This window comes from Entelurus aequoreus, linkage group LG20 (genome assembly GCF_033978785.1).
Source record: "Entelurus aequoreus isolate RoL-2023_Sb linkage group LG20, RoL_Eaeq_v1.1, whole genome shotgun sequence".
In the NCBI taxonomy this organism is placed as follows: Eukaryota; Metazoa; Chordata; class Actinopteri; order Syngnathiformes; family Syngnathidae; genus Entelurus; species Entelurus aequoreus.
This window is the reverse complement of record NC_084750.1, coordinates 482,501-495,000: the sequence shown is the minus strand read 5'-3', so window position 1 is coordinate 495,000 and position 12,500 is coordinate 482,501. Positions and strand designations below refer to the sequence as shown.

At 38.9% G+C, this 12,500-nt stretch overlaps 3 protein-coding genes across 7 annotated transcripts in view; 2 read left to right on the top strand and 1 right to left on the bottom strand.

The window, feature by feature from the left end:
* Positions 1-352, top strand: part of LOC133635758 (gastrula zinc finger protein XlCGF57.1-like) — a 46,059-nt gene extending 45,707 nt beyond the window's left edge. For 2 of the 3 annotated variants that reach the window (XM_062029029.1, XM_062029028.1), the window contains one exon: positions 1-352. This exon is cut by the window's left edge and continues 1,247 nt beyond it. In XM_062029029.1, the coding sequence (XP_061885013.1) occupies positions 1-144 (144 nt within the window). In that variant the 3' untranslated portion in view covers positions 145-352. The other variant, XM_062029027.1, reaches the window with a different exon arrangement.
* LOC133635751 (uncharacterized) overlaps positions 1-12,500 on the top strand; it is a 283,249-nt gene that overhangs the window by 204,543 nt on the left and 66,206 nt on the right. The window lies entirely within an intron of this gene.
* LOC133635785 (zinc finger protein 239-like) overlaps positions 1-12,500 on the bottom strand; it is a 15,236-nt gene that overhangs the window by 1,092 nt on the left and 1,644 nt on the right. Inside the window, exons 2-4 of one of the 3 annotated variants that reach the window (XR_009822123.1) lie at positions 12,452-12,500; positions 11,677-11,843; positions 8,102-8,223 (exon numbers count right to left, since the gene is read on the bottom strand). The exon at positions 12,452-12,500 is cut by the window's right edge and continues 191 nt beyond it. Coding sequence is in view for 1 of the 3 variants with exons in the window: in XM_062029068.1 (XP_061885052.1) it covers positions 7,385-8,223; positions 12,452-12,500 (888 nt within the window). In the remaining 2 variants the exon portion in view is untranslated. Of the gene's footprint in view, positions 1-4,265; positions 8,224-11,676; positions 11,844-12,451 lie in introns of those variants that run through there. The other 2 variants (XR_009822122.1, XM_062029068.1) reach the window with 2 other exon arrangements.

The window sequence follows — 12,500 nt, the reverse complement described above, 5'->3', positions numbered from 1 at the left end:
TATGAAAAAAAAAACCTTGTAGTACACATGAGAAAACACACAGGTGAGAAAGTGTTGAGTTGCAGTGTGTGTGATGAAAGATTCTCTTACAAGTACCAGTGTAAGAAACACAAATGTGCTGGTGAGAACAGCAGCAGCAAATGAAGCCAAGACTTTGATAACTTTGACTTTTTAACAGCACATATAACATGTGTGACATTGTCTGTGTTACACAATATCAAGTACATGCATTAATATGCAACATTGTGTATTTTTATTAAAAATTGGAAAAAAAAACAAGTTGACTGAATAGGTGAGAGTAAACAGTACAAAATATATGTGACATACAATGAACATTTTGTACTTAATCATAACAGTGTTTTTATATCTGTTTTTGAAATAATCAAGTGTTAGATATTTTCAAGTTTAATTGTGTATGATAGATGAAATATTTTATATTATACACATATTGGTTTTACATGTGTTCATACCTTTGCTTTTGAGTACACATAGATCCCTCTTAGTTCATATTTACTGGTCATCTGAAACATCTTCCGGAAACATATTATTATTTACTGTATACATCATTTGAGCAGTTGTGTTTTATACTATGTCATTTACTTTTAATCTGTGTTGGCCCTGTGATGAGGTGGCAACTTTTCCAGGGTGAACCCCGCCTATCGCCCGAATGCAGCTGAGATAGGCTGCATTCGACCCATCCCCTTGTTCACCCCCTGGGAGGTGAGGGGAGCAGTGAGCAGCAGCGGTGGCCGCCCCCGGGATTCATTTTTGGTGATTTAACCCCCAATTCCAACCCTTGATGCTGAGTGCCAAGCAGGGAGGTAATGGGTCCCATTTTTATAGTCTTTGGTATGACGTATTACATGTACACTCATATGTACATTTTATTTAAAATCAATAAAGGGATGTATATTTATTTTGATATATTATATTTATATTTAACATCAATATTGTTGATATAATACATGTACAATAATGTGTACTTTATATTTAACATTGATATAGTGATATTATACATGTACAATGACGTGTACATTATATTTAACATCAATATAGTGACATATTACATGTACAATGATGTGTACTTTATATTTAACATTGATATATATATATATTATATATTATTATATATACTTTTCTGTCTTGCCTCTGGTGAGGGCGGTCGCATCTTTCTCCGCTCCCTCCTTCCCTGCTTTGCTCTCTTTGTTTTTTGTCTTGTCTGAACTATTTTGAAGCCTCTTTTCTTGAGCTGTCCTCAAATCTAAACATCAAAATGAATTTGATCAACTGGACTCTCGACGCAATTGACACAGTCTTTTCGACAAGGAAAAGAGGCTCGGGGGAGCCTGGCTGCCCTGATGGAACCATTGCTGCGGGGTACGTGAGAGATTCCTGGAATACTTGGAGAATCATGTGCCTCTCAGTCCTTTCCATCGAGGACGTGGAAGACATCTACCTATTTGGAGCTGTGATCGCAGGGCATTTGCTGATTGGGCTGGGCATTGCTCTGGTGTATCGTCAAATTCGGAAGACGATGGCAGCCACTCAAGGGGCCAACAGGCTGTTCAACGCAATGGAAGGATTGGGTCGTGCTGTGGGATCACAGACTGGAGCGATTGCTGATTTGAATCGCAAGGTAGATTCCATCTTGATGATGTTACAGAAAGAATAAATTGGAATTGTCAGAGCCAGCATATAGAGCAGGAATGTCATTGTTTTGACTGCTCGAAGAAAAAACAACATCTTAATCTACGATTTGACTCCCTCGAATGGCCTTGAGGAACAGGCTGTTTGAAAACACTCCCCCGAGGACTCCTCAAAGATGGACGCTTTTGACCTTTCCCTTTTTTTCAAAAGCACCTGGGTCGGACTCTTGAACTCTTGAACTCTTGGGGCCGGCCTCGGCCCATAAAGACAATCCAACATCTCACCCAAGTTAATTGGGCATACATGCACGCACATACCCCTCCCCAAATCAACGCCTTCACCACTGCTTTATTCCTCCGGGGTTGTGGGGGCTGAGCAGCGCTCAACAGCAGCTGCTGGCCTCCAAGGTCCTGTTGGATGACTCTGTTGCGAGTTGTTGTGATTAAATGTACCTTGTTTATGTGTGCCATGCTATGTGAGGTTTTTTTCCTCGGACTCAGTCTGGACCATTCCTGAGGGTCCAGCCTCAGACTGATATTTTTTTTTACTTCCCCCCTCCCCCAATGTCACCTTTTTCCCACCTTTTTAAGGAGCGCCTAAGTGAGGCTGATCCGTTGGCGGTCCCGTCTTGTCTCCCTGTAACGTATGTCTGCTCTTAGCGGGATTGTGCCGAAAATGTAATTTCAGTTCTTATGTGTCTTGTACATGTAAGAATGGACAATAAAGCTGATTGATTGATTGATTGATTGATATAGTGATATTTTACATGTACAATGACGTGTACATTATATTTAAAATCAATAAAGTGTTATATTACATGTACAATCATGTTTACTTTATATTTAACATCTATATAGTGATAGTTTACATGTACAATCATGTGTACTTTATATTTAACATCAATATAGTGATATATTACATGAACGATGATATGTACATTATATTTAAAATCAGAACATACTTACATGGATAAGAATGTTGTTTTAATCGCCAGTGGGCACGGAATGAAACACAGAGGGCTGCACAATCATTTCCTAAACTGATTAATCTATGGTGTTTTTTCTTTTTATATCTAACTTTTTTGTGTGTTGGTACATTACATTTTGCGAATGAATTCCCCCGAAATACACCAATCATTTTCTTTATGTTTCACACCGATGACTTTGAGTGATGGATCCGATTGCAAGCTATGCCCGGGCACCAAGAGGAAAATGCCGACTGCTCAGCAAAACCAAACGCACCAAATCCTGCACTAAATATTTTTCTCGATCCTTGTGTTGTGGGTCGGACTGGCTCGTACATGCACATTCATCTTCCACTGTTCTAATACAAAGTAGCGTACATTTCTAACTTGCATCTGTCAGTAGACTCTCTATGGAAGCACTAAAACTACAGCAAAGATGACGGGGAGAAGATGCTGTCGAAGTGGAGGCACGTATATAAGAGCGCCCACAAAAAGAGTCAGAAAGCGGCTCGAAGATGGTCTGTAAAACATCAACAATGCAACATACGGACCAAAGAACCACCATTGCATGTTATGTAGACCATAAGGAAGTGTTTTAATGTAGAAAAAAATAATCATAACATGAACCCTTTGAAATTGACTTGATCACCAGTTTTGGGAATTCTTCACCTACCATTAAAATACAAATGTTTTTTACTACTTGGTAAAAAGTTATTTAAACAATAAGAAGGAAGAAATACGTGTAGTTAGGCGAACACAAGTTTGCAGCTCTAAATATATCTTGCGATCAATCCTGGGGACCAAAATTCTTCAATGTTTTTTATCACATTTGTAAAGTTACAAAGGGCTTAAAGTTGATGGAAATAATTTGGTTTTATGGAGAGAGCAACCAGTCTCTTTTTTTCTTTGTTCATTTCTTCTCTTTATTCGTTCCTGTGATTCAACATCAGTGGGAACGCTATTGCTCTCCACCGCTGCGGTATCAACTGAGGGTCACAGAGGACACGTCAATCATGCGGTAGAAAAGAAGGAAACTTTCCTGAACTTATTATCGCTGTATGGGTCATGTCTCATGTGACTGAGCAAAGCTGCAGGAATGGATCTCCAGGATGTTCTCACTGTGACAAAACGTTTAAATACCATTGTCATCTGAAAACACACATGAGAATACACACTGGAGAAAAATAATTAATGTGCTCATTTTGCAGTAACAGCTTCTGTCAGAAGGTAAATTGTATAACACACACAAGAAAAACATTCCATCTGTTCAATCTGCAACAGACATTTCTGTGACCAATCAGCACTTGTTTACCACCGAAAAATACACACTAGAGAGAAACGTTTTGTCTGTTCAGTCTGTGGTAAAATTTGTTATAAAAATAGTATTTTGAAAGTGCACATGAGAACACACTCTGGTAAAAAAAAAAAAAAAACACATTCCTTTTCAAGCTGTAACAAACATTTTTGTGGACAACAAAATCTTGTAGTACACATGAGAACACACACAGGCGAGAAAGGGTTGAGTTGCAGTGTGTGTGATGAAAGATTCTCTTATAAGTGCCAGTGTAAGAAACACAAGTGTGCTGGTGAGAACAGCAGCAGCAATAAATGAAACATTTTAAATAAACTTTCAAAACGTGAATAACTTGGGACTTGTTAGCACCATGGCATGTGTAACATCATTGCTGTGTTCATGACACAATCTTGTTAAAGGGGCCCTATTATACAAAACCACTTTTTCTAACCGGATGGTACCTGCTTATGCGTATTTGGGATCTGTGCAAGTCCTGAACATTTGAAATCAAACCATGGAGGCATTGCAGAGATATTTATAAAACAATCTTGCCTTCCATCGTACTTCTTCCAAACGGTTTGTTTGGAATTTTGTTCAGTGTGACGAGAATCCACGACTCTAGTCTTGACGGCACAATATGCACTGGGTTTATACAGATAAACACAAATGCCTCAAAGCGGTCATAGCTTTCTGAACTTTTATCATTTTGAAAGTCCTTCAAGATGTAAAATGGACTGGGTTGAAAAATTAAATAGTTTACAAAGTCCAGGTATGAGACATCATGGTAAATGTCATGGTCTTTACTCCACTCAGACTTGTCCATCTTGTACGGATCATTGCATCCAATTACGGCTGTTTGCTCCTTATAACGACGAATAATTCGGAAATATTACGTGTAGCGCTATTGTGAACGATGACGCTAGCCTTTCAATATGGCTTCTGGCAATGCATTGTGGGATACTTTAGCCAAAAATCTGAGGCCCTCTATATAGACGACTAGAGGACAGAACTGCACTTCGACTTCCGGTTGAAAGCTCAGTCTAAACAGAGACCTGGTTCTTTAAGTTGTTAGGCAATGGTTTTCTTCCAGGTGTTCGCCAGCCTACCCGGTTTCCGCCTTCCAGTCGGCATTCTTGAGTATCGGCTGCCGGTCCGTGCGGAGCTCGTGCCTGAGCCATCCTCTGCGTCAGTATCTGATCTTGTTTACTAAAATGCTGCAACTGGACTTTTTGTAGAACTCCTTATTTGAGATGATGTCGGGCCAAAATATACAGCAGATCCTTCTCAGGCACAGAATGTGGAACAAGGCCTAGATCTTAGTTTCGCTCTCGATAAACCATTAACAGTCCAAGCCATACATTGGGACCGACTTCATATTGCTGTTGTAAATTAAAAACTTGTTCGCAAACTGTATTGCATAGACTTTCAGATTGGGCGAAGTAGCTTTCAGCAAAAGCACTTTTTTTTCCTGAGCGCACAATGCTACCAAGGTAGGTAAAGTCCTTTACTGTTTCAAGTGGTTTGGAATCAACGTTGATGGGAGGCGCATTTGTTGTTAATTAACATGGTCTGTGTCTTGGCCGTGTTGATGTTCGAGCCTGTCTTAGCAAAGCTAATTAACGTCCTTGTCTTCTGCATTCGTTTTTGGTTGGATTTCAAAACAGCTATATCATCAGAAAGTCTTGATCTGAGACAATATAGTCCATTGGATGCCTTTTGGTTTGTCTGCTGTTGTGTTGTCCATAATTATAGTCAATGGAGAGAAGGAAAAGCATGGGTGAGATGATGCAACCCCATCTCACACCAGACATCACAGAAAACCACTCGAGTCAGAGCCGTGAATAGGGACAGTATGGACAACTCTGATTCAAAGTTGGTCACAAACATAGTGCCCTGGAGTCACGTGAAGGGCTTTTGAACAATCAGAGAGAATATGGCCAGACAATCTCTTGAAATTATTGGTCACGTTTGGGACCAACTCCGAAACCGAGTTGTCCATACTTTCTCCATACACGGCTCTGACTCGAATGGGTTTTCGTCTACGATGACACTGCATTTGAGGTCTTGGTAGAACAACTCTATCAAGGTTTCCACTTTAAGGGGAACCCATAGGACCTCCCGATCTTCCATAGAGTGTCCCAATCCAGACTGTCAAAGGCTTTCTTGAGTTTGATCAAGTTGAGTAAACTGAACAGTTTTATTTTAAGCTTTGCTTGATCATATTGCTCGGGGCAAAAATCTGGTCTATTCCCACTCTTCCCGCCTTGAAGCTAGCTCGTTATTATCTCAGCTTGGTGTTGAAAGGTAAGTCAATTTTCTTCAGGAGGATTTGACACAACACTTTGGATGGTACGGATAGTAAAGTGATGCTTTGACCGCTGTCACAGATGTTGAGGATTTCTTTTTTTGGGGAAGCTTTACAATGACAGCCATAGTCCAGTCTTCAGGGATTGTCTCTAAGGTCCAGGTGGAGTAGAAAAGGTTTAGCATTTCTGCATGGATGCTGACATTTCCACTGGCCTTCCCATTTTTCAGGGCTTTGATCACTGTCTCTACCTCTGACCCACCCAGTAAGGAAATGTCCAGGGCAGCATCTGGTGTTTTCATTTTAGCTCGGCCTTCTGGCTCTGGTCTGTTAAGAACGTCACAAATGTGTTACACCCATCGTGCAGCTTGTTGACATTCAGTTGTAATGCTGTTGCCATTCTTATCGTTCACAGGGTTAATAAATAATAAATATAACAAAATACATAAATAATAATTACATTTATTGTACCCAACTTTAGTTAAAGCATACATTGCTTATTGGATAAAAGGTCTGGGAACATAAATATAAAACAATTACAAAACAATATTCACATTACAAAATAAAGTAATAAAAATAATCAACAGATTGGATTATCAAGACCCAACAAATTATTCATAAAGTCACACATATTAAAAGTAAATGATCTTGTATAAAACAACAGCTCAAATGATGTATAAAGTAAATAATAATATGGGAGATTTATGTGTACTCAAAAGCAAAGGTATGAACAAATATGTATATTATATGAAGGTGTTCATCTATGGAATCATTTACAATAATAAATTAAAATGTTTAAAACTTCATTACTTCACAAACTCATATAAAAACACTGTTATGGATAAGTATAAAACGTATTCATGCCTATCTATTCTGTATACACATCCACTGTTTATTTTATGTAACATAAGTTTTGTACTCTATATTATAAAATGAATTTAAAACAAGTTAATATTAGGGCAGTCAGAAAAGCTGATATTGTACACATTTTCAGTGAGAGAAAATACATATTTTAAAATAAATGTACACAATGTTGTATATTAATGCATGCGCTTTCCTGAAATAAAAGCTATATTCCAAAAATTATATAAGCGTTGTAACAAGATTGTTACACACACAACAACGATGTCACACATGATGTTGTTAGAGAGTCAAAGTTATCACATTTTTGACTTCATTTGCTGCTGCTGTTCTCACCAGCACACTTGTGTTTCTTACACTGGTACTTATAAGAGAATCTTTCATCACACACACTGCAACTCAACACTTTCTCACCTGTGTGTATTCTCATGTGTACTTTCAAATCTTTATTTTGTATGAAACATTTACCACAGACTGAGCATATAAAAGGTTTTTCTCCAGTGTGTATTCTTTTGTGTATTATCAAATTTGCTTTCTGGGAGAATCTTTTACTACAAATAGAACACATGAATGGTTTTTCTCCAGTGTGTATTCTCATGTGTTTTTCCAAATCAGTATTCTGTATAAAACCTTTAGCACAGATGGAACAGGAAAAAAGTTTTTCTCCAGTGTGTCGTCGTGTGTGTCTTTTCAAACTAAAACGGTGATTAAAAGTTTTGTCACAGTAAGGGCATGTAAAGTGTGTGTTGTCAGTGTGACATGTCTTCTCAGCTTTAGAGTCTTCATCATCAGTGTCAGGAGAGTGTGACGTTGTGTCGTCACTATCTGATAGTGGAGCTAAGAGCTTGCCTGCTTGTGATCCTCCACAGTGGTCTCCATCAGCTTCTGTTGTCATGTGTTGAGTTGAGCTGCTGCTGAGAGGCTCCACCTCTCTCTTCTCCTCACTTTCACCTTTGACCTCACCCACTTCACTCTTAACAATCACACCAATCACTGGAAACTGACTGATGCTGTGTTTGTCTATTTCCACCTTAATATGGGAGTGCTGTGGCTCCGCCTGTCCCTCTTTAATATGGTGGGGTTGTGGCTCCTCCTGCTCCCTCTTGAAGGTCCCCTCCTGCTGCTCAGGGAGAAGATGTTCTTCACAGACGTCTGGAGGACACAAGAAGACAAACATATGCTTTAGAAAGGTCCAGCTTTGCTCAGTCACATGAGACATTGTCCTGCACCAGCATGTGTTCTGATGGTGTCATCAGTCACCAAGTTGACAGTCAAGCTGTCATAACCACACCGTACAGTGATGAAAAAAGACAAACTAAACACAGCAGTAAAACCTAACATACAAACAAGACAGCTGCTCGTACTTCGGAGGACAAAAAAAAAACAGGACAAAAAAAATGTAAGCGTAATTTTCGAAAGAAACAATTTATAGGACAAACAAATACAATGTTTAACACATTAAAAGAAAGAAAATAACGACTCACAAGAAAGCATAAACAAAAATTAAACCAGGAAACAAAGAGACATATCCTATAATTGTAACTTTTGAAACTAAAGTGTATATTTAAAATGTTGTACTCTTGTTCCACATCATGTGGAAGTGTTATATCATGAGGTTGGTGCGCTTTTAACGATACGCTCAGCTCACCACATGATACACGATATCGGCTTCACGTGAACAATATGATATTTTAACATTACTGCACTGACAACATATATGAGTGGACAAACAGACTTTTAAAATTGGAACGTGCTGCATGACACGTGTCAAGATTACTTATTTTAACGCAAAAAATATAACACCACCAACAAGTTTGGAAGGAGGCAAGATCGTTTTATAAATATCTCTGCCATGCCTCCATGTTTGGATTTCACATTTCCGGTGTTTAAGACCGTGTTTCAAGACTTACGCAAATCCCAAGTACACAAAAACAGGTACAAACTTGTGAAAAGTTGGTTTTGCATAATTGGTGCCCTTTAAGGGTTACCTAAGAGGACATCTGGAGGCCATGTGCTGGGACAAAAGCACATGAAGGACACACAAAGAGTATTTCTAACAAGTACAATTGAAATCAGAGTAATAATGTTCTAAACACATTTATGTTCTTTTATGTGTAGAGACTTCAGTCGCCACAGTTTGCGGTCATAGGACATCCTTGGTGTGTTGGTTCCTAAAGCCAACACACGTATTGGAAAAAAAAACAACTTCAGATTTGCTGCTCCATGGTCATGGAATGAAATACAAAAGGATCTGAGGTTACCTGAACACATCACTTTGGGGGAATTTCAAGCCATTTTAAAAGATCAAGAAGCTGTTTATATTGGGCGCTGTACTTGTTTTTACTTGTTTTAAAATTGTTTTTATAATTTTATCAAAAAAATGTTTACCTACTGCGTGAAAAAAAAAGTTTATGTTGTAAGTAATTTGTACTTTTGACTATAGTGCTTAGGGTTGTACGGTATATCGGTATTAGTATAGTACCGCGATACTAATGAATCATTTTCGGTACTATACCGCCTCTGAAAAGTACCGGTAATAATAAATGCTCTACCACTTCTCCTTAATAATTTTGACAAAATAATAAAATGATAAATGACAATATGTTACTGCATACGTCAGCAGCTAAATTAGGAGCCTTTGTTTGCTAGGACAAAATTGCGATAAGAAACATATGTTTAATGTACCGTAAGATTTTTTTGTTAAAATAAAGCCAATAATGCAATTTTTTGTGGTCCCCTTTATTTAGAAAAGTACTGAAATAATTTTGGTACCGGTACCAAAATATTGGTATCGGGACAACAATAATAGTGCTATTGTTGCTACGGTTTTACATTGGGGTTGTGAGTTTTTCCTTGCCCTTATGTGGTCTCTGTACCGCGGATGTCGTTGAGGCTTGTGCAGCCCTTTGAGACACTTGTGATTTAGGGCTATATAAATAAACATTGATTGATTGATTGATTTTGTTGTTTGATGCATTTATGAAACCTATTTTGCTGCACCTCTTGCTCAGGTCGTTCTTTAAAAAAAAACATGTTATTCCCAATTGAGTTTTTACCCAGTTAAAACAATAAAAATGAAATCAAATACACAATTTTACACACATGCACTGTTCTCACCAGTGGAAATACATTTTGGTAAAAGTTATTTCAGGGCTCCTAACATAGTCCATCATAAAGAGAAAAACGTTGTTAAAACAAACAAAAAACACACAGAAATGTTGTGGCTTTGTAAATACTGTGTCACTCTCATCTAGTGGAGTTGAGTCTGAACTTCTAAAAGAGTCTGCAGTGAGCACTTTGTCAATGTCTGTATGAATTTAATGGGGCAGCGATGACTTTAATCTACATTTAAAACACTTCCTTTTGGTTTATATAACACATATTGGATATGCTTTGGTGTAAGTCCTACATTTATAACCCACTTTCTGTGTGTGTTGGCGAGGTGAGCGTGTGTGGTTTCCTTTGAGATAGCACTCTCTAAAAGTATCAGAAATTATCTTTTGAAAATACACACAGTTTAAATTTATATCTCTACGACGAACGTCACAATTATTTTTATTCCAGACATGGTCAAAAATAAACTTCGTAAGCAATATATAGATTCACCTGGTCACAACATTAGGTACACGTGCCTGCTCTATCAGTATCTGTTTTGAGGAGCAGGAAGGTATCTGTATCTGTTTGATAAAAAAATGATGATACTTTCTAATTGCAATACAAAACATAAAATGATTCAAAACGGCGGTGTCCGTGCAAGGCAACAAAGAATGGTTAAAGGCCTACTGAAATTTTTTTTTTAAATTTAAACGGGAATAGCAGATCCATTCTATGTGTCATACTTGATCATTTCGCGATATTGCCATATTTTTGCTGAAAGGATTTAGTAGAGAAAATCGACGATAAAGTTCGCAACTTTTGCTCGCTGATAAAAAAAAACCTTGCCCCTACCGGAAATAGCGTGACGTCACAAGCGGTAGTGCTGCTCACAATTCCCCGTTGTTTACAATGGAGCGAGAGATATTAGGAGCGAGGAAGTGACGATTACCCCATTAATTTGAGCGAGGATGAACGATTCGTGGATGAGGCACGTTAGAGTGAAGAACTAGAGGCGTATCTTTTTTCGCTCTGACCGTAACTTAGGTACAAGCTGGCTCATTGGATTCCACACTCTCTCCTTTTTCTATTGTGGATCACGGATTTGTATTTTAAACCACCTCGGATACTATATCCTCTTGAAAATGAGAGTCGAGCACACGAAATGGACATGCAGAGTGACTTTTATCTCCACGACAATACATCGGTGACACACTTAGCTACTGAGCTAACGTGATAGCATCGTTCTCAAATGCAGATAGAAACAAAAGAAATAAACCCCTGACTGGAAGGATAGACAGAAGATCAACAATACTACTATCAGGAGACACCGAACCAAACACTGGACATGTAAATACACGGTTAATGTGTATTCGACGCCTGTCGAAGCCTAGCAATGCTGTTGCTAACGTCGCTAACTTAACAACGGGACCTCGTCAGAGCTATGATAAAAACATTAGCGCTCCACCTACGCCAGCCAGCCCTCCTCAGCTCATCAACACCCGTGCTCACCTGCGTTCCAGCGTTTGACGATGCGGTCGGCGGCCCGGAGACGGAGGAAGTCAAGGTGAGTTCGCCGCTAGCGCGTCTGCTATCCAAGTCAAAGTCCTCCTTGTTGTGTTGCTACAGCCAGCCGCATACACCGATCCCACCTACAACGTTCTTCTTTGCAGCCTCCACTGCAAAAGATTCACCAACACAGATGTCCAGAATACTGTGGAATTTTGTCGAAGAAAACAAGAGCTCTGTGTATTGTGTCCAATATGGTCCAAACACTTCCGTGGATCTCTCGACGTCACACGCATACGTCATCCTCCAAAGGCGTTTTGAACCGGAAGTTTAGCGGGAAATTTAAAATTGCACTTAATAAGTTAACCCGGCCGTATTGGCATGTGTTGCAATGTTAAGATTTCATCATTGATATATAAACTATCAGACTGCGTGGTCGGTAGTAGTGGCTTTCAGTAGGCCTTTAAAACAGAGGGGAGACGCTGCAGAGAGTGTTTCTTGTCCACCAGTCATCTGGTGTCTGAGTTGGATTAGTAATTATATCACTAATTGTTTCATTCTGACACAATTTCAGTTGTTCATTTTGCATTTTTTAGTTCTGCATTGCAAGATCTGAATTGTCACGTTCTCACCACAATATAGCAGCTAGGTTCATTGAGCACTTATGTTATGTGAATGTGGAGAAAAAAAGCAAGTATATCTCCACCTCTAGTCATAACTGTGGTCCCTGGATCTGCTACAAACATTGTATTAGATGATATGTGGATATTGTGCTTACTTGGACTGTGATAAAGCTGTGAGGACTCGGGTGGTTTGTCTTCATGGTC